We start from the raw sequence: 23,029 nt of genomic DNA on the forward strand, positions 1-23,029 counted from the left end.
AAGGGAGCCCGTGGTTTTAGATAGGGTAAATTGAAACGATGCTTTCAGTATGGTTTTTCTCAAATGAAGTTTTCAGACAAATGTGAATTATCTGTTAAAACTTTGAGCAGATTTCAGATAACCTTTTTAAACATCATTCTGATTTACTTTGATTGCTTTCCTGAGTGGGAGACAGAAATGTTTGCACAAGCGTTGTGGCAATTTTGCATCACCCAAAGGCTATGTAATTTATACTACTGTCTTTCTTTAGTCACCATTAATGATGTGTTCTTAACAGCTGCTAACAGACTTAATAGTGCTTTTGTGTACAGGCATACCTTAGAGATATTGTGGGTTTGGTTCCATAAAACCACAATAAAGCCAGTTGTATTCTTTTGCTGGTGGAGAGTCTTGCCTTCAATTTGTAGAGAAATGCAACATCTGTGAAGTGCAATAAAGTGAAGTGCAGTATAACGGGGGTATGCCTATATTTACTCTCTTCGTATCCTGATCCCCAATCTCCCTCTCTACCCCTAGCCACATGATATTTAGTTGTTAGCATTGTTTAGGGGGATTTGTTAAAATACGGCTGTGTCCATGGAAGTCAGTTGCTCATGTGCCAGGAGAAAAAGACTGAGCACCTTTTATTTGGTGGGAAGATGTCTGGGTGGGCAGGAAATGAGAAACTTTGTCCTGGTTCCCCTGATCCCTCCCTCTTCTGAGACTCTTCCACCGGCTCCTCCCCTGTGTTGTCACTCCCTACTCTTCTGTCCTCAGTCCTGTTCTCTTGTGCTAGGCTCTCTTTTTCTAGGCAACCTCTTCTATAGCTTTAATAATCATTTTAAAAACTGCTAATTTCTTTTTCTAGCTTGGGCTCTTTTCTGAATTCCAGACATTTAAAATTATTTTCTTGATACCTCCACTGGATCTTTTATGGGTACCTCATACTGAATCCCTAAATTCCTGTCTGGCTAGACTGTGAGCCACTGAGGGAGGGGGCATTATCTTGTCCAAATTTGAGGGCAAGGATCCCATACTGTTCATCTCTTCAGCATCTAGAACAACACCCTCTGTTGGAGGAGGGTATTTTCTATTCCTCGTGCTTCCATAGTGGGAAGGAAATTTGCACTTTGAGAGAAAAGGATGGGAGCAACATTTTCTCCTTTTCTTTGTGCTTGATTAAACTGAGAGAGGGAATCTGGCACACTCAGTTATTTTTGGGTCCTCCTTGGTTTTTAGATTTGCCTAGCCTTAGCAGAATGAGTATGTTCTGGTCTGCTTATATGTATTTGTATGATAAGTCTAAAGGCTTAAGTTTTAAGATTTAGAGATGTTGATTTGGATTATGATAACCAAGTATCAGTTATTGGTGATTTAAATCTCAGTGTACTTTGGAAGCTTTTTAAAACAAGGTAAGTACTGATGTATACAAAGATTACAAAAATATAACAAGAATTAATAAAACAGTTGTGACTCATTGATTTCAACATGTCAGGTGTGCCATACATTTTACATGCATTACTTTGGTTTTTTCTTCATTACAACTGGAGTAGATGTTTCTCTTTGACGGATGAGGAAACAGGGATAGAGAGGTTAAGGAACATATTTGAGGTCAGTCACATACAGTCAATTAGTGATGGAATTGGGTTTCAAATCTAGGTCTTTTAAACTGTTTTCCTGAAAACTGTTTATCATCTACTTACTATGGACACAGCTACTGAGGGGCGGGGGACTGGTGACATCTTGAAAAAAGTTGAGAGTGATTTTATATTGTAGAGCGAAGGAAGATAAAGAATTCCATTTAGGTTTCTTTCAGCTGATCTTTCTCATAATTTAATCTCTAAACTACAAATATTCTTATTCTCTTTTTTACTTAGGTTGTACCCATTAACTCAGTCTCTGATTTTCCAACTTAATGAATGATTTTGTATTTGAAATTGTTTTATGAAAATTTCCACATGCTTTTAAGAGTAAGACAGAGAAAGGTGGCCACGACAGCAAGAAGCTGGCTGTACTATCACCAAAGCCTTGGTGTTGCTAAGAATTTACCTGCTTAGGCCTCGTGTTCTGTTGAAGATAAACAGTTGCACAGAACATCAACATCAGATGAGGCTGAGGCTGCTTTGTGTCCGTGATGGATCAAGAGAAAAACAATACCACTCAGTAATTGTGTACAAACACAGACAAAACATTAATGTTGTCTAAGCCACAAAATGCCAAACATTACTACGCACTCTCCCAGCTACTATGAGTGACTGCTGCCTGTATTAGTTACAGCTTTAGCCTCACCCTATAGATCCGTTTTTACTAAGATGTCCAATCATAGAATTACCCTCACTTCCTGGTAGCATTCGGTACTGAGCAAAGCTCTGATTTCTTTTTCTTTTTCTTTTTTTTTTTTAAACGCCTACAGCACCTGGTATTCCACGGTGATCTCCCATCCAAGTACTAACCAGACCCGACCCTGCCTCGCTTCTGAGATCAGACGGGATCTGGTGTGTTCAGGGTGGCATGGCCGTAGACAAAGCTCTGATTTCTTAAACCCTCCTCCAAATCACCTAACACAAGCCCAAATCCTGTCTTTTTTAACACTCTTATTAAAGCACTCTAGAGCTCCCCATGGTGGGCATCAAGGTTGCATGTTGATGCAATGAGTAATAAACTCAACTAGTTTAACTGCAGTAGTGTTCCTGGTGTTCTTTGGAGGACATTTCATGAGAAAGCTTGTTAGTGTCTTTGACTCTTCAGCTTAATAGTAGAGATATACTCAGATTGGATAGTATAACAAAATTAGAAATGATTAAACATAAATATCATAAATGTCATGTTTTAGCTATGGTATATATTATACTACCATTGTTTAAAAATGTGTTTTTCTACTATGGTTACTGTTGCATTTAAGTATTCATAAATTCTAGAGCTCTTTCAAAGTCTGATTCAACAACTAAATGAACATGTTAAGTTAATAGTCATTAACAGAATTATGTGGAGGCCTCAGGTCATAGTGAAAGAGGCTTGTTTTTTTTTTTTTTTTTTAATTACATTTCCGCTTAAATTTTATATAAAATTCTATAGCAAAGTATATATATTATATAATCCTATTATCTTTTATTTCTATCAGACATGTCAGATTTGGAAAAGTGACTTTTTAGCATGAAAAGTATCATTTGCTGTTGAGCTGTTTTGAATTTTTACTAGGAAAAATCTTTTGTGACAAATAAATTAAAAATTGCTAAAACATACTAACTTTTGTTGGTTTGGAATATATTTTGCTAAAGCCATATTTTAAAATCTTGTGTTCTTTTTGGAAGTAAATAATAGAATGAAGTTCCTATTATATACTACACTGATACAAGTTTCAGCATATTTTTTTCAGGTAAAGCTTCTTTCCTGCATTTTCACAGATTACATTATCCCTCAAACATTAAATTCAGTGGATGCTTTTTTCCCTTAACTCTCTTGCTTTTGATATTGCTGACTGGTTGTTTTTTGTATCTCTTTTTCTCCACAAATTATGTCGACTTGGTTTTTTATATATCTTTTTTTTTTTAATTACTCCTCCTTTGTATTATTTCTAGCTTCTGCTGTCACTCCCTCAAATGAACATTGCCCAGCATTTTTCCCCCCCTGTCTGTGCTCATTTACCACAGCTTCAACTATCATTTTTAAAATAGTTAACTCGTAAACATTCTACTGTGGTCCACTTCCTTGAAGTAGAGCCTTGAATTTCTAATCTGCTGGAAATTTCCATTACCACGTTTTACTAGCTCCACCTTATCTAAACCACACCTTTCCAAACCAGCTAGTTTCTTCAAACTTATTTGTGTCCAGGTTTCCATCCACATTTAGTTTATAGGATTTAAACTTCTGGGCATCAGTGCTCCTTTCTTGCCACATATCTAATTAGTCACTAAGTTTCGTGGGTTTTTGAAAAACATATTTTAAAAAAGTTATATGAGGAAAGAATAGTCTGTTCAAAAAATGGGGCTGGAATAATTTTATATACACATGCAAAAAAACCCTGAACCTTGATGACCCTTACCTTACGCCATTTGCAAAAATTAACTTGAAACAAATCATAGACTTAGGGAACTATAAAATTTGTAAAAAAAACAAACGAGAATATTTGTGATCTTGGGCTAGGCAAAAATGTCCTTACGTATGACACAAAATGCACAAGTAATTGATTAAAATTGATGAAAAATGGATAAATTGGACTATAAAAATTAAAAACTTTTGCTTTTAAGAAATCATCACACAGATGTTTATAGCAGTCTTATTTATAATTGCCAAAACCTAGAGACAACCAAGATGTCCTTCAGTAGGTGAAGGCATGGATAAGCAAACTGATGCATATAGATAATGGAATGTCATTCAGCACCAACAAGAAATGAGCTATCAAGCCGTGAAAAGACAACGAAAAACCTTAGTAATGCATGCTAATAAGTGAAAGAAGCCAATAGTCTATGATGACAACTATATGACATTCTGGAAAAGGCAAAACTATGGAGGCAGTACAAAGATCAGTGGTCGCCAGGGGTTAGAGGGGAGGGAGGGATGGCCAGGTGGAGCACAGAGGGCTCTTGGGGCAGTGCAACTACTCTGTATGATTCTACAGTGGTGGATCCATGTCATACACTGTGTCCAAAACCATGAAATATACAACATCAAGAGTGAACCTTTTTTGTAAACTGTGGACTTTGGTTGATAACGACGTGTCAATGTGCATTCATGGGTTGTAGCAAATACCCTACTCTGGTGGGGGATGTTCATAATCGGGGAGGCTGTGTGTGAGTTGGGCAGGGTATATACGGTAAGTCTGTACCTTCCACTCAGTTTGCTGTGAGCTTAGAACTGCTCTACAAAACCTTGAAAAAGAAGACATTATCAAGAAAACTTAAACCACAGACTGGTAGAAATATCTACAAATCATTCTTGAAAAAGAACTTGTATCCAGTATATATATATAAGTATATACTATATATTTATATATAAATCTTACAACTCAATAATAAGAAAATTTAGCTTTAAAAATGGGTAGTCGGTTTAAGATACTTTGCTAATGGTTATGTATATGGATGTATTGACAGCAAATAAGCACATGAAAAGATGCTCAACATCATAGTCACTAGAGAAATGCAAGTTAAAACCATAACGAGATGCTACTGTACACCCAATAGAAAGACTAAGATCAAAAAGACTGAAAATAACCAAGCATTGGTGAGGAAATGTAGAAATTGCAACCCTCATGTGAGGGTTTATCTATTTTTTATCGATTTTTAATCAGTTGTTTCGCTTTTTGTGTCGTATGTAAGACATTTTTGCCTAGCCCAAGATTACAAATATTTTCTATGTTTTCTTTTAGAAGTTGTATAGTTCTCATATCTAAGTCTGTGATCTGTTTGAAGTTAATTTTTACACTGCTGGTTGGAATGTAAATGATACAGTCACTACACACTTAGAGGGACCAGCTTAGCAGTTCCTCAGAATGTTAGACAGAGTTACACAGGACTCAGCAGTTCCCTTCTTAGGTATGTAGTGAAGAGAATTGAAAACATAAGTCCACACAAAAACCTATACATGAATGTTCATAGAATTATTCATATTTCTGGATTATTCATAATCCAAAAAATGGAAACAACCCAAATATCCAGCAGTAGGTGAATAGATAAACAAAATGTGGTATTTCTGTACAATGGAATACTACTTAGCATAAAAAAAAAATCTACTTATTGATAGATGCTACTATAAGGTCTAATCTCAAAAGCATATGTTAAGTGAAAGAAGCCAGACACCAAAGACTACATATTATATGATTTATTTACATGAAATTTCCAGGTTAGGGAAAACTATAGAGACAGATAGCAGATAGATGGTTGCCTGTGGTGGGGTTGGAAGTGAGGATCGACTATAACATGGCATGTGAGAACTTTCTGGGGTGATGGAAGCGTTATCAATAGTGATTATGGTGATGATTGCATGACTGTATGCATTTACTAAAACTTATGGAACTATTCACTAAAATGGGTGCCTTTTATGGTATATAAGTTTATTCTGCAATAGAAACAACAGCTTATGAGTTTAAAAACAATTCCAGGGCTTACTGATAAAAATAAGAATTCACGAATTCATACTGATAATAAGCAGAGAAATTTGGACAAAGGAATAAAATGGTTAAGTGCCAACTGGTAAATATGCAGGGAGTGGTGGAATTGGAAAATTAGCATTTTGCAGACATTTAGAATCAAAGATTGGATCAGTTAAGAATCACCAGTTGCTGCTAAATCTCAGACATTTTGATCAGGAGCAGGATTTTGCGTAGTCTGAAAATGTCTCCTTAGAGACCGCTTCTTACAAGGGAATAGTAGTGCAGAAATCAGGCAACATCTTGATCAGATAATAATTAGTCTAAAAATACTCTGATATCGCTATAGCCATGCTCACTAAAGTTTTTTTTTAAGTACCTGCAAAATGGCGGATAATTTGGATGAATTTATTGAAGAGCAAAAAGCCAAATTGGCCAAAGATAAGGCAGAATTGGAAAATGACCCACCTTACATGGAAATGAAGGTAAGTTAATCATTTTCTTCGAACATGTTTCATTAAAAGTGTCTCTGATGATTAGCCCTGTATAAATGTGAAACATCCTCTTCAGAGTGAAAATCTTCAGTTTCATACTTCATTGTGGCTGTGCAGTCATTCTAACTCAGAGCCTGACTCTGGATAAGATGTCAGTAATTTTGAATGCGGTTTTTCTTCTGTGGAGTTTTATCTTACAGGTTCTCCTATCTTCTTACTAAAATTTTTTTGATATCAACAAAAGTTATTTTGAATGAATTTATTAGAATAGTTCTCTTATTGTGTATACTTTCAGAATATAAGTTTATTAAAATGTTTCTGAAAGCAATGTCTGAAAAAGCTTTCTTAAGCTTTCCTATTTTTGATAAAAGAGTGATTCATCTGTTTAGCAGATACTTATTCAGACTGTGCTGGGTCCTGTGCCAGGCTCAGAGAATACAGCACTAATCTAGACAGATGTGGCACCTTCTCTCCTGGGTTCAGTGTATGTAATAAGGTGAAGGATGTAGATTAATCTGTGCCATTGGTCCATTATAATGAGAGTAACCCTCTATATATTGGTTAGCCCAAGACAGTCCTGGATTACCTATTGTCCTAGTGTCTCATCTATTTTAGCATTTGTCCTGGACAAAAGTATGGATGAGATGATAAATAACATGGATACCCTAATTATAAAGGGGCTTACTTACATAGCTAACATTTATTGTGTGCTAAATATGGAGGAGGCATAGTCTTATGAGGATACATATTTGATATTTCACCTGAATCTGTGAGATAAGTACTGTTGTCATTTTCCAAATGAGTAAACTGTGGCAATGGGAAGGTAAGTATGCAACTAAAGTGATTGTAGAACTAGGCTTTGATCCCTGGCAACCTCAATCCAGTGCTTGTTCTCATAACCATCATACTGTGTCTTCCTGCCATGTACAAGGAGTTGTGCCAAGGACTTTACATGTATTATCTCAATCAGTCACAATATCCCTGTGAAGTAGAATTCTTTTTGTTTTACAGATCAAGAAATTGAGGCTTAAAGGGATTACGTAATTCGGCTGGGTGCACACAGTGAAGGGTTCAGGATTGGAATCCTCACATGTCCAGTTCCAAAGTCCATTCTCTTAACTACTCTCCAGTTCTTAGAACTTAGTACAGTGTTTGGAAAGAGTTATTACATAACTTTAAATACAGCTTTGCTATAATTTCTATAATTAAGTGGTACATAGTAATAATCTTTAAGTCTTAGTTCAAATATCACCTGCTCAGAAAGGCCTTGCAGCCTCTCCTCCATCATTTTTGGGCATCCTTACCCTGCTCTGGTTTTTCCATAGCCCCTCCCTATTGGTCTCTACATGTTACATAGTTTAATTACATACTATATTTGCTGTTTGTTTCCACAGTAGTTTATAAGCTCCATGATGGCAGAGATTCTTGTATGTTTTTTTCACTCATGTATTTATAGTGCCTGGAACAGTGCCTGGGAGGAATTCAGTACTAATATTTGTTGATGAGTGAATGAGCTAAAAATTAGAACATTTATTATAGTTTTAAATACCTTTGGTTCAGGCATGGTAACAGATTTTTGGCGGGCCCTTCTCTGTGGGCCTCTCATAGTGGACCCATGCCAGAGTAACCTGCAGCCTCAAACCATTGCCCAGCCCCTTACCTGTGGGCTGTGAGCACTGAAGGGGGTTGTATAGTGTGAAATAAAAAAAGAAAAAAAAATACCTTTGGTTAATTCCTCAAACAGTACAGTTAAATTTCTTCTTTGATGTACTGCATAATTTCGTCAAGTTGTTTAATAAGAGTACTAAGATGAATTGTCTATTTTGTAGGTTCCTCCCCCCTCCTCGCTTTTGTAAATATTATGTCTCTTTCAGGGAAAGGCATCAGAGAAGCTTTCTGAAAACAGTAAAATATTAATCTCCATGGCTAAAGAAAACATACCACCAAACAGTCAACAGACCAGGGGTTCCTTAGGTATGTCACTAGGTGTGCTAAATTGATTTTAAGATATTCTTAGCAGACTGTTGTGAAAGAGCTTTGTCTTGTCAGAGAAAAGGTATTTTTAGAGTCGGGTAACTTTCCTTTCTGGAATCTTACATGTGACAGTATGGACTATATGTGAAATATAATACATACCGAAGACCTTGTACCTATTTTAAATGTTGTTGCCTTGATTATGATTTAAGGAAACTATAGCAGTAAATATGCATAATTGAAAATTAATTGAAAAAATTGAATGGAGAGTGTGTGAGAAAGAATGTTAATTGAATGAAAATGGTGGACTTGCTTTTATTTAAAAATCAAAGACAGATGATTGATACAAAATGCTATTTGGTGAAAGACCATTTTAATTATTGACGACTATCTTGGACTTGTAAAGAAATTAATACTGCAGCTATACTGATTCTTTGGTTATGGTTTGACATGAAAATATTTGGAACTTTTTACTCCATTTTGGCTTGTTGGTAGGTATACATCCTTTTAAAAGAAAACGTATGAATATTTAAAAAATGTATCCTCTGTATTATTGATGGCGACTGCAACTTTTTCACATAAAAGAAGTCAAATATGATGAATTCATTTGGTTACAGCATTGTTCACATGTGGACTATTTTTTGTGACCACTGATGTATTCTTAAATTGTTAGCTGCCTTGCATTTATATGCTGCTGGTACCAAGGGATATTTGCTTAGAGACTGAATAGTTAGTGGATTCTTTGTGTCTATTAAAAAAACAGCTGAAAGTGAATGCTGTACTTTTAGTATTGGATATATAGATAACACTTTCAGATCTGTTTCTCTTACAGATTATTGGCTAACGTACAGCTTTGGTGATCTTAAATATTCTACATATTTTGGTTCAGTCCCTTAATCTCTAAGGCCCTCAATTTCTTTATCTGTAATATAAAGAAGGTAGATTATCTTTTAGTCCTAAATTTTTATGAATCAAAATTTGACTATTTCAAGACATATTTTAAAAGTTTAGTGTTAGGTTCTCTCAAGCACTAAGGTCAGACAGAATTACTTTGAAATTCTGGGGATGCAAGTTGCTTTGAGTTGTGGCTGTCATGCCTTTGTGACCTGATACAAATTATTTAAGCTCTTTGTTTCCTCATCTTAAGAATTGGCATCTATCATAAAAAGTTATTGTGGCAGTAATTGAATACATATGAAAAGATGACTGGCACATAATTGGTGGAAAGTAAATATTAATTTCCTGACCTCTTTTACATCTTTTTAAAAGTAGGTGTGTAGTTTTTGAGAATTACATTAAGAATTATTCTTTGGTTATTACAGTCACAAATGATGGAGAATTTAAAGTCTAACTTACAGTGACCTCTGCCTGTTCCTTGGTAGGGGTCCCTTAGGACTCTGTCTTAGGCCCTCTTTTCATTTCTTACATTCCTTGAGTGACCTCATTCACTTACAGGGCTTTATTTACCATCAATTTGCTCATGACTCCTAAATCTCTATCCCATTCCCAACTTCTTTTATGAACTTCACATCCGTACATCTAATTTTCTACTGGTCAGCTATCTGTATTTGGATGTCATGGCCTCAAAATTAACATGTGCAAAAATGAATTTCTTTCTCTCAAACTTTTAGTGCTCTTGTGAGCTGGCTGCCTGGTCACCCTTGCCTTCCCTCTAGCCCACAGCAAGTAATTACAGAGATCAGTTGATTCTAATGCCTAAACCTCAAATAAGTTTACTTTTCTCCAATCCTACAGATGTTATTTTATGTAGGTCTCTATCGTCTCACTTAGATTTTTTTTCTTGTGTTCTTTTTGTTCTGCCGTCTCCCCTCTCTACTAAGTTTCTGTACTGCCCATTCATATCCTTCTGAAGAACAAATCTGATCGTGTTAGTCTCTGCTTCAAACCTTCCAATGGCTTCTTGTTTCTTGCATGACAGTTTCACCCTTTTATTACATTTACAAAATAGTGTTGGCCATTTTTGCCTTGTGCTCCTATGGCATTGGTTCTCTCTGGGAGGACAGTTTCTAACTGGTTGGGTTCTCTCTTGTATTGCAATGGCACACCAGCTTGCCTGACATTGTGTATTCACTGCCTAGCACAGGCCTGGCACTTTAGTGCTTAGAAAAGATAGTTTGAACGCATGAATGAAGGTCCCCATTGCAAAAATAAACAGTTTTCTTGGGTGTGTAGAATTTAATTTTCATGGGATGTTTCTTTTATTGCCAACTGAAGCAGGAATTGTTTTTGATGCACATCGAGTCTTATTAAAGAATAATTTATGATTTGACTAATTTTATACCTCATTAGCATTCATTTACTGACTTTGCCTGAATAATTGTGGCCTTAAAATTAGGCAAAATATACAATTTTTGATATTAGGAAAAATGTAAAATGATTTGACAATAGCTTTCCTTAGGTGATCTCATCTAGGATTTATAAAACAAACTAATAAAGGTTGTTTGGAAACTGTATATTGAATTAAAGCTCTGTGACACTGTACTTGGAATGAGTAATTAAACATAGTAGCTGTCAATAATATATAAAGGGGCAATATTCATTTTAGCTAGTGACAGCAATAGCTGATAGTACAAATCTCATGTAACACTACATTGTCATGATTTTATAAATTTATTTGTTAGATACTGATGCTATTCATGGGCAATGCTTTTCCACGTGGCTCATTTTCCACCATTTATACCTCATAAAAGGATTTGAGGAGCATTACAATGACTTCTGACACCAACTACCCAGAGTTGGTCCAGACTTCCCAGATTAAGGGCACAGTTCTCCACGAGACTTCCCTTACCTCAGACACAGCTGCAGTTCAGGGGTCCACAGGCCATCCTCACTTCTAATCAGCTGGCTACAGATAACCCCTCAAGTGTGATTCACTAAAATGACTCACAGAACTGAGGAGAGTGCTATACTTATTATTACAGTTTCATTATAGCAAAACGATACAAATCAGAAGCAGCCACCAGGAGAGACACATGGCACAGTGTGGGAGTGTCCAAACATGAAGTGTGTTGGCCTCAGTGATGTGTCACCCTCCTGGCACGTCAATATGTGATAGTATGCAGACTGTTGCTAACCAGGATGCCCACCTGAGCTCCAATGTCCAGAGTTTTAACTGGGGTTTCATTGTGTAAGCATGACTGATTGAATCATTGCCCATGCGGCTCACACTCCTGACCTTCTTTCTTTTGAGGTCAGACTAATGTCAGGTGGCTCAAAGGTCCACCCGTCTAATCACATGGTTAATCTTCCTGGTGTGACCAGTCTTCATCTGTGCCATGTCTTTAGTATAAACTATCTAAGGGCTTACCATAAGTCACCTTTTCATGTTTAATGACCATTAATGTAGAGAAATGCTTCTATTAATTTTTTTTAAAACTTAGGTCTGGCACACCTCAGAGTGATCACTCTAATAAGTCTAGTACCCATCTGACACCATACATGGTGTTTACAGTATTATTGACTATGTTCCTTATGCTATACTTGATATACCTGTAACTTTTTATAGCTGCCAATTCGTATTTCATAATCCCTTCACCCTTTTCACCCACTCCCCCAACCTTCCTTCCATCTGGCAACCATCAGTTCTCTGTATCTATGAGTTTGTTTGTTTTGTTTATTCATTTCTTTTATTTTTAGATTCCACCTATAAGTAAAATCATACAGTATTTGTCTTTCTCAGCCTGACTTATTTCACTTAGCATAATGCTCTCTGAGTCCATCCATGTTGTTGGAAATGGCAAGATTTCATTCTTTTTTATGGCTGAGTAATATTTCATTGTGTATATGTACCACCTCTTCATCTGTTCCTCTGTCGATGGACTCTTAGGTTGCTTCCATATCTTGGCTATTGTAAAGAATGCTGTAGTGAACGTTAAGATGCACAAATCATTTCGAATTAGTGTTGTAGATTTTTTTGATAAATACCGAAAAGTGGGATTGTTGGGTCATATGGTAGTTCTAGTTTTAATTTTTTGAGGAAGCTCCATGTTGTTTTCCGTAGTGGCTGTACCAATTTACAATCCTGTCAACAGAGCACGAGTGTTCCCTTTCTCCATATCCTTGTCAACACTTGTTGCTTTATTGATAATAGCCATTCTGACAGGTATGAGGTGATATCTCATTGTGGAAATGATTTGCATTTCCCTGATGACTAGTGATGTTCAGCATCTTTCCATATGTCTGTTGGCCATCTGTGTGTCCTCTTTGGACAACTGTCTATTCAGGACCTCTGCCTATTTTTTCATCAGATTGTTTTTTTTGGTGTTATGTTGTATGAATTCCTATATATTTTGGATATTAACCCCTCATCAGATACATCATTGACAGATACCTCCTTCCATTCAGTAGGTCGTCTTTTTGTTTTATTGATGGTTTCCTTTACTGTGCAAAAACATTTTAGTTGGATGTAGTTACATCTGTCCAGTTTTCCCAGCACCATATACTGAAGAGATTACCATAGCCTTGTAGTATAGTCTGGTATCAGGTAGTGTGATACCTCCAACTTTATTCTTCTTTCTCAAGATTGCCTTGTTTGGGGCTTTTGTGGTTCCGTATAAATTTTAGGATTATTTGTTCTAGATTGTGAAAAATTCCATTGGTATTTTGATAGGGATTGCATTGAATCTGTACATTGCTGTGGGTAGTATGGATGATTCAATGATGTTAATTCTGTCTATCCATTAGCATGGTATATGCTTATATTTATTTGTATCTTCATTTTCTTCAGTGCCCTGTAGTTTTCCTAGTACAGGTCTTTTGCCCCCTTGGTTAAATTTATTCATAGGTATTTTATTCTTTTTGATGTAGTTGTAAATGGGATTGTTTTCTTTCTCTTCCTGATAGTTCATTATTCATGTATAATTTGTATCATACTTTACTACATTCATTTATTCTAATTTTTCTGGTGGAATATTTAGGGTTCTCTGTATACAATATGTTATCTGCAAATAGTGACAGTTTTACTTCTTTTCCAGTTCAGATGCCTTTTCTTTCTTTTTCTTCCTTGATTGCTGTGGCTCGGACTTCTAATACCATGTTGAATAAAAGTGATTAAAGTGAACATCTTTGTCTTGTTCTTGATCTTCGAGAAAGGTTTTCAGCTTTTCACCATTGAGTATGATGTTAGCTGTGGGTTTATTGTATAGAGCCTTTCTTATGTTGTAGAACCTCTCTCCCCACTTTGATGAGAGTTTTTTAAAATCAAATGGATGTTGGATTTTGTCAAAGGCTTTTTGCATCTATTGAGATAATTATATGATTTTTATCCTTCATTTTATGTGTCACGTCACATTAATTGATTTGCAGATATTGAAACAGCCTTGCATTCTAGGAAAAAATCCCACTTGATCGTGATGTATGATATTTTTAAGGTATTGCTGAATTCAGTTCATTAATATTTTGTTGAAGATTTTTTCGTCTATATTCATCAAGGATATCGGCCTTTAATTTTCTTTTTTTGTATGTTTTTCTCTGGTTTTGGTATCAGGGTAATTTTGGCCTCGTAAAATGAGTTTGGGAGCCTTCCCACGTCTTTAATTTTTTGGACTAGTTTGAGAAAGATAGGTATTATTTCTTCTTTGAGTGTTTGGTAAAATTCACCCGTGAAGCCATCTAGTCCAGGGCTTTTGTTTGTTGAGAGTTTTTTGATTACTGATTCAGTTTTGTTAGTAGTTATCAGTCTGTTCAGATTTTTTGTTTATTTCTGATTCAGTCTTGGAAGATTGTATGTTTCTAAGGATGTATCCTCTTCTTCCAGGTTGACCAGTTTGTTGGCATATAATTGTAGTATTTCCTTATAATACTTCATAAATCTCTGGTGTCAGTTATTCTCTTTCATTTCTGATTTTATTTGGACCCTCTCTTTTTCTCGATGAGTCTGGCTAGACCAGCTTTTAGTTTCATTAATTTTTTTTCTATTCTTTTTTTTAGACTCTCTTGTTTATTTCTGTTCTGATCTTTATTATTTTCTTCCTTGTACTCAAGCTGGGCTTTGTTTATTCTTTTTCTAGTTCTTTTAGGTGGAAAGTTAGATTTTTTATTTGATATTTTTCGTGTTTCTTGAAGTAGGCCTATATTGCTTTGGCTGTGTCTCATAGATTTTGGGTCATTGTGTTTTTATTTTCAGTTGTCTCCCGGTAGTTTTTGATTCCTTCCTTGATCTCATTGTTAACCCATTGTTTAGTAACATGTTTAGCCTCCACGTGTGTGTGTTTTTCAGTTGTCTTCTTGTAATTGATTTCTAGTTTTATACCATTGTGATTGGAAAAGGTTCTTGATATGATTTCAGTCTTCTTAAATTTATTGAGACTTGTCTTGTATCCTAATATATAGTCTATCTTGAAAAACATTCTGCTGCATTGGGGGTGAGATGTTCTAAAAATATTAATAAAATCCATCTGATCTAAAGTGTTACTGAGGCTGCTGTTTCCTTACTGATTTTCTGTGTGGGTAATCTATTCATTGATGTCAATGGGGTGTTAAAGTTCCCGACTCTGACTATATTACTGTAAATAACTTCTTTATGTCCGTCAGTATTTGCTTTATATATTTAGGTACCCCTATGTTGGGTGCATAGATGTTTACAAGAGATATGTCTTGTTGGAATGATTCTTTTATCATTATGAAATATCCTTTGTGTCTTATTACAACTCTTATTTTAAAGTCTGTTTTGTCTGATATTAGTATTGCTCCCCCAGCCTTTTTTTATTTTCATTTGCATGGCTTATCTTTTTCTATCTCTTTACTTTCAGTCTGTGTGTGCCTTTTGATCTGAAATGGGTCTCTTGTAGGCAGCGTTTGTATAGGTCTTGTGTTTTTTAATCCATTTAGCCACCCTGTATCTTCTGATTGGAGCATTTATAGTAATTGTTGATTAGTGTGTAGTTGTCATTTTATTGTTTCCTGATTGTTTTTGTAGTTCTTCGTTTCTTATTCTCTTGCTCTTTTCTCTTGCATGTTGATGACTTTTTATAAAGCGTTTGAATTTCTTTCTCTTTGTTTCTTGTATATCTCTTATAGAATTTTGATTTGTGGTTACCATGTGCTTCCTATATACCAAGCTATGTTTATAGCAGTCTATTTTAGATTGATGATTAAGTTAGAACACATTCTAAAATAAGTACAATTGTTACTCATCCCTTTCACATTTATGATTTCTTTTTTTTTACTTGTTTTGTATGTGTTTGTGTGTATCCCTTGTTATATTCTTGTAATTATACATGTTATTCCTACTTTTGCCTTTTAACTTTTGTTCTAGCTTTATAGTTGGTTGATCTACTGGTTTTACTAAGTGTTTGCATTTGTTGGTGAGCATTTTTTTCTTTCTTGTATTTTCTTCTTCACATTTTTCATCTTTTCTACTTAAGGAAGTCCCTTTAACATTTATTGTATACTGGTTTAGTGGTGACAAACGTCTACAGAATTTTTTTTTTTTTAATCTCTTATTTAATGCTAAATGATAGCCTTGCTAGGTAGAGCAGTCTTGATTTTAGGTTCTTGCTTTTCATCACTTTGTATATTTCGTGCCATTCCTTCCTAGCCTGCAAAGTTTCTCTTGACAAATTAGTTGACAGTCTTATGGGAGCTCCCTTTAGGTAGGTAAGTGCTTTTCTCTTGCTGCATTTAAGGCTCTCTTTTTGTTTTTAACCTTTGGCATTTTAATTATGATGATTCTTGGTGTGAGCCTCTTTGGAGTCATCTTGTCTGAGATTCTTTGTGCTTCCTGGATTATATGTCTGTTTTCTTGACCATTACTTCTTTAAATAGGTTTTCATTCCCTTGCTCTCGCTCTTCTCCTTCTGGTTCTGATACGATGCAAATGTTGGTACCTTTGATGTTGTCCTAAGGCCCCTTAAACTATCCTCATTTGTTTTGATTCTTTTTTTTTTAGCTGTATGATTGAGTGTTTTCCGCTACCTTGTCTTCCATATCATGATTTGGTCTTCTGCTTTATCCATTGTCGAATTCCTTTAATGTAGTCTTCATCTCATTTATTGTATTTTTAATATCTGACTGGTTCTTTTTTATGGTTTCTATATCTTTGTTGAAGTTCTGAGTACATCTCTCCTTTCCCTAAGTTCATTCTTATCATCCTTTCCCTAAGTTCATCTTATGCATTCTTATCACTAGCGTTTTTAAGTATCTATCTGGATTTTATTTAGATCTTTTCTGAAGTTTTGTCCAGTCCTTTCATTTGGGATATTTCTTTGTCTTCTCATTTTGGTCTGACTCCCTGTGTTTGTTTCTAAGTATTAGGTAGATCTACTACATCTGTCTTGGTACAGTGTGGCCTTATGTAGTAGATGTCTTGTGAGGCCTAGTCGCAAAGCCTCCTGGTCACTTGAGCCAGGTGTTTCAAGGATGTCCCTTATGTAGATTGTGTGTGCCCTTGTGTTGTAGTTGAGCCTCTATTGCTGTTGGCACGTGAGTGAATGGGATTGACCCTCAGGCTGACTGGCTCTGAAGGCTGGCCATGACTACAGCAAACAAGCTGTCGTGTGGGGGCCGCGTCCATGCAGTGGGAGTCCCTTTAGCAGGGCTCTGGTGCCATCTGAGTTTGCCCTTGGGATGTCTTGTTTGTGGAGCATGTTGGGTGGTGCTCTGGTGTGATCTGAAGCTGTCCACTGGGTTTGTTAAATCTGAAGTCTCTTTGAAGGGGCTCAGGTGCAAGCCAAGGTCAGCCACTGTTTGTGCTTGGCTTTGGGCTGCCTGGTGGGAGCTACAATGTGACCTACTCATGTTGCGGCTTATGTTGGACTTTAAGGTGATTGGGAGAGGCTGTGCTGTGAACTGAAGCCAGCTGCTTCTTTTGGTGGGCACCACAATATGAGCTGAGGCCAGCTGCCACTTTTGCTGAGCTTATGATTGCTTTGTTGAAGCTACGTTTCAAGCTAACACTGGCTGCAGCTTATGCCAGTGTTAGAGCCACCTGATGAGAATTACAGTGCATGTTGGAACCAGTTGCTGCTTGTGCCAGGCTTTAGGCTGCTTAACAAATGGTATACGACATGCTGAGATCACCTACTGCTTGTTTGGGTTTGTGAACTTTTAAGAGATTTTAAGAAAGTCTGCAGTGTGAGCCAAGGTAGGTAGCTTGTATGGAAAAGCCACTGGAAGCGTCTCTGACTGGGCGCAGGAACAGAGTGGAGCAGAGTCTCAAGGAATCACCAGAGGGGGCGAACAGTGTTAACCAAGTTGATGAAGAACAGAGATTTGGTGCCCACCAGTGCCTTCCTGCTGGTTGAGGGTAGGTTCAACAAAGGAGCAGTGGTACCTGCCAGTGCTTCTGTCTCTGGAGAGAGCTGCCCTGATCTTTCAACTTTCACTTCGAAGCTAGTATATTCAGCTCCTCTCTGTGTGTCCCCAGTGCTTTTCAAGCTGTTGCCCCAGCACTGGAGCTCAGAGTGAGTGAGTTCGTGAGCAAGCAAGTTTTGCACGGACCCTTCAGGAGGAGTGCCTAGGATTCCAGGAGCCCTCTGGCTCACTCAGATGCAAACCCCACTGGTGTTCACAGCCGTATGTTATAGGGACTTTTTTCCCTGGCACTGGTGCTCCAGGCTGGAGATCCTGGTATGGGGCTGGGCTCCATTGCTTCTCAGGGAGGACATCTGCAGCCAAGATATCCTTCCTGATTTTTTTTTTTTACCCCCTTTTCCCTATCTCCAGATTCTTAACTGCCACATACAGGTGCAGGACTAGCCTGTTTCATGTCTCTGCTCCTCTTACCAATCTCGAAGTGGCTGTTTTTTAATATCCTTAGTTATAGGAATTATGTTCAGCTAGTCTTCAGGTGTCAGTGTTGTTCTGTAGCTTAGTTGTAATTTTGATGCATTGTGGGAGGAGGCAGGCACTGTGTTTTCTATTCCATCATCTTGACTGGCCTAGTGATCTTGCCAATTTTACAAGAGTTTTAGGAACCCTGTGTCAGGGTCAAAGGCAAATGTTAAAATAAGAGATGCTCCTAGTATTCTTATCACTTGAGAAATTTCAAGGGTTTTAGGAGCTCTGTGCCAGGAACTGGGGGCAGAGACCAATATATATATATATTTTCTATTATGTCATATTCTCCCAACCCTGTCTCTCTTGTTAAAGCATTTTCTTTTATATATTTCATGAGTAGACTGTGTACATGTATTTAGCCCTTTCTTCTTTTTCTATTTATGATAGCATAGATCCTATTCTACATTTGAAGGTACTACTTTTGTGATTTAAAGTATAGGGACATGACCATGACCTCTTGAGACTAAAAAGCAACCTAATGTTGTATCTATTGACAGACCTGGAGCAACTACTGTTTGCTGCTAAGATGTCCACTACAGGTGCAAGAAAAAAGTATTCTTGCCCTTTCTGTCTTTCTGATTATGGCAGTCAAGATTGAATTAGGGACTACAGGAGGAAAAAATTTGTAACACAGGGGAAAACATAGAGAATTTTTGCAACTCAGAAATAATGCTGTAAACAATTAAGAGCCTGTTTTATTTCAAACAAGAATGTAAAATTTTAGTTAAAAAAAGTCAACATAGAGCCAGCATAAAAATATTAATAAACAGGCTTATCCCAGGGTGAAAGGAAAGTTCATTGTGTACCAAACTGATTGGTACTTGTAGTAGGTTATATAGAAGGTGTCACATAGCACTTAGTATGTAGGTTATATAGAAGGTGTCACATAGCACTTAGTATGTTACATTGAAATTATTTGCTTGCTCATTTATAGTCTAGATACTGTACCTTTGGGCAAGGACTTCTGTATACACCTAACAGAGCAGGCCTGGGCCTTTCTATCCTTAGAAGAGCCTGCCTGCAAAGCTGGCCCTTGGCTTGTGTCTGGAACCTCGCTAGTGCACTGTTTTCTACACTAATGTACAGTTTTCCCTAAATAATAAGAGTGACTCATTGTTCCTAAACTATGCTGTATATACTGTATAAACCACATGGTTTATTCAGGGCACTCCCTTTCAGGGAATCTGGGTACATGCTAGGCAGAGTATGTGACCAACTCCCAATAAAAGCCTTGGGCACTGAGTCTCTAATGAGCTTCCCTAGCAGGCGACACTTTACGTGTTGTTGCAGGTTGTTGCTGGAGGAATCAAGTGGGTCTTGTGTGCTTCCACTGGGGAAGACTGCTTAGAGGTTTGCACTTGGTTTCCTCTGGGCTTTGCCCCATGTGCCTTTTTCTTTTGCTAATTTTGCTTTGTATCCTTTCACTGTAATAAACCATGATTGTGTATAATGACTTCTGCATTCGGTGAGTCCTATAGTGAATCACCAAACCCAAGGGTGGCTTTGAGGACTCCCAACACACTCCTTTTCAGTCTTTTCTGGTTCCCTTTCAGCTCCTTCACCTCTAAATTTTGGGTACTCAGGAATTCATCTTCAATGTCTGTAGTCCTACGTGTTTTTATCCATCATTTCTGGGTGGTATTTCTTACTGTTCAATCAAAATATCATTGATCAGCATTTCAGGCTCCAAATGCATTATATTTATTTTATCTTTCATGCTGTGAAATCATTATTTTTTGAGGGGGAAATTTACAAGCAAAAAGGTTATAGATTACTCAAGTAAGATTGAAGAGATTTTACTCGTTACTAGAAATTATATTACTCTGAAAAATTCATTTTAAATACAATTATGCTAATGGAAATTTGGAAAAGAATTATAAAGAAAAAATTACATGTAACTAAAAATATCAAAAGAAGCAGCAGAATTTTACATTGCGGAGAGGCTGTAGAGTTTAAGCTAAAACATTGCAGCTAATATAGACTTTGGGAAGTAGACAATAGGAAATTGTTGATTTTTTACTAGTTTTTATTGTATTTTTAACTATCTTTCCTTTTAGCATATGTAGACTTAGGTTTCTCTTATAAATTAATCCCAGACATTCTACCTGTTTTGTTCAGTTTGTACAGTTCAAGTGGGTGATTTGTAAAATAGCTTTGTAGCTGAAGTTTGTGTACAATGTTTTCCTCAATTAAAGTTACATCTCTTGATAAGTCATCTGCTTATGGAAAGGCCTATTATTATTTATTATAATTTGTCCTTTGTTTTGACATACTGACATACTGACTTTTCATGTTATAATATAATGAAAAGAAGAAACTGTGTTCCATGGTCATTTGTTTATAAAGTGTTTATTATAAACAAATAACATAAGAGTGTTATGTTAGAAGGCATATTAATTTTAAAAGATCATGTACTTTAGTTTTAAATATTTGATCTAACCCACAACACTATAGAAACCAAATACTGCTCACTGATGTCATTCTGAAGCATAATGTAAACTACCTTAGGGTCAGTGGTGGTGTATTTGCTGAAGTGACCCTAATGCTTTACTTACCACTAGAACTCTTAGAAGACACTGCTCTGAATAAGTAAGTCTCACCATGTTTCTTATCTCATTAGTCAATTGAGATTCCATTTTAATGTATAGTTTAAAATGAATAGAATATTTATGTTCTATACAGTTTTTAATTCTATTTCTATGACTTACCTTCAGTGCCATAAGATGTTGGTATTAGATGAAAAAATAAGAATTAAAAAGTATTTCCTGTTGAATAAATCTTAATAAAATTTATTCGTGTCTTCTGAGACAATTATTACAAATACTGTTTGAGTCAATAGTAAAGAGCAAATACTCTTGGTAAATAAAATTGAACTTAGTATGAACAGTAATTTATAAATGTGGTTCATTTTCATTTTTCTTCTTATTCCACATAAGTCTACCAAACAAAATTGGAAAACAGTATTTGAAAAAAGCCACCTTAAACACATGACTTCAGAAAGCTGTAAACATATGTTCCCTGAGAGGCAAGTGGAGCATGTTGGCGGGAGGCATATATTCCTTGCAGCACTTTCTTTTTCTCCTTGACACCATAGAGCATCCTTTGTGACTCTGTATGTCTAGAGATGAGTAACTGTAGTAACTAGTTATTATACTTCCTGTCTCTCTGCAATCAGACTGCTAAAATCAAAAATGAAATACTAAGAATCGTGTGTTCTTTTCCTCTTTTCATTCCTTCCTCTTAACTCAGGCATTTATTCATGTGTTCATTCACACATTTATTCAGCGAACATTTCTGGAGTACAGGTTGTGTGCCAGGCATTATAAAATTGAATAAAGCATAGACCTGGCCTTAATGGATTTTATAGTTTAGCTTCTTATTAATACTCCATTCTGAATGTGAGGATTCAAACTGTTTCTCTTGTTAGGCTTAAATTCTGTATCTTTAAAAATAAGGTTTAGATTCCTTTTTGAAGAAAGAATGACTTTCTAGGGTGATTAAAAATTCCCAGCATGTGGAATGCTTTAGACTTTTTTTTGGAAGAAAATTGGGAGCATGAGTGAGTGAAAGGTGTCCTGAGGAATCCTGTGTTCTACCCTCTTTCGTCAGGCGTTCCGTAGACCAGAAGTGTTCGTGAAGGGGATTCCACAGTGTTCATGGTGGAAGGCGGAATGTAGTGTTACAGAAAGATCAATAGATACTCGCTAATATTCATACTTTGTCCTTTTTTCCCTTGCAATATATTCAGTGATGTAATAAAGCAATAATATGGCACATTCATAATAAGTTCCCATCATTTAGCTGCATTGTCAAGAATAAGGCATAAAAATGGTGATATCTTTATCAGTTTGTTAACTGCAGCCAGTTATTTCATCTATATTGGCTGTAGCTAACCTTAAGGACAATTTTTGTTGTATTTAGAAATGTTAGGTTTTTTTAATACTATAATATTGGTAGGATTCAAAAAAGGTAGAGGGGCTTCAGAAATCAAATACTCATCTGATATCTGTGCTTGACATAGTATTTTACTATTTGAAATATCTGAAAAGTATGTAATTTGAATATCAGCTTTATTGAGATATTATTTATGTACCTTCTAATTTACCCATTTAATAATTACAATTCAGTGTTTTTTAGTGTGTTTATAAGTTGTACAGTCATCACTATTGTCATCATCTAAAAGTAATCTGAATTTTGAACTCTGTGAACTCTATGCTCGAAATTGAAGTTTGTCTTAAAAAAAATTATCCTTTTGCAGAGTTTCTGTTTGGGTGATTAAAAAATCCTGGAAATAGTGGTGATGGTGCATAACATGTTGAATGAACTTAATGCCATTGAATTGTACACTTAAAAATGGTAAATTTTATATTATATATATTTGACTATAATAAAAATTGATATCCACTTATGTGAAATCAGGATTGGTTGTTTAAATGTTTGGAAATTTTATTCTGAGCCATGGATGGCCCTAATTTTTCTCAAACATGTTATATATAGCAAGAATATTCTAATAGGTTAAAACATCATGTTATTAATTATCACAGGCCGAAAAACACATTAAAATTGTCGTAAATATTTATATTTAAAGAAATTTCAGTAGAATTAAATGAAGAAGTAAAAGTAATCAGCTTTTCTAAGCTTCAATTTTGCTGTCTTTAAAAAAGCAGGATGCCAAACAATACAGAGCCATTATCTAAAG

At 36.0% G+C, this 23,029-nt stretch overlaps 1 protein-coding gene, 1 non-coding gene and 2 pseudogenes across 2 annotated transcripts in view; 3 read left to right on the forward strand and 1 right to left on the reverse strand.

Annotated features, from left to right (window-relative positions):
* Positions 1–23,029, forward strand: part of CSPP1 (centrosome and spindle pole associated protein 1) — a 107,824-nt gene that overhangs the window by 1,594 nt on the left and 83,201 nt on the right. The window contains exons 2-3 of the mRNA XM_023533289.1: positions 6,441–6,549; positions 8,433–8,532. Coding sequence (XP_023389057.1) covers positions 6,451–6,549; positions 8,433–8,532 — 199 coding nt within the window. The 5' untranslated portion in view covers positions 6,441–6,450. The remainder of the gene's footprint in view (positions 1–6,440; positions 6,550–8,432; positions 8,533–23,029) is intronic.
* On the reverse strand, positions 2,384–2,502 carry LOC111742700 (annotated as a pseudogene).
* On the forward strand, positions 8,119–8,254 carry LOC111742728. The gene has a single exon (XR_002781441.1). It is a non-coding gene; the product is annotated as a small nucleolar RNA SNORA42/SNORA80 family (small nucleolar RNA).
* LOC111742727 lies at positions 18,812–18,944 on the forward strand (annotated as a pseudogene).

The sequence above is a fragment of the Pteropus vampyrus genome, unplaced genomic scaffold (genome assembly GCF_000151845.1).
Source record: "Pteropus vampyrus isolate Shadow unplaced genomic scaffold, Pvam_2.0 Scaffold99, whole genome shotgun sequence".
In the NCBI taxonomy this organism is placed as follows: Eukaryota; Metazoa; Chordata; class Mammalia; order Chiroptera; family Pteropodidae; genus Pteropus; species Pteropus vampyrus.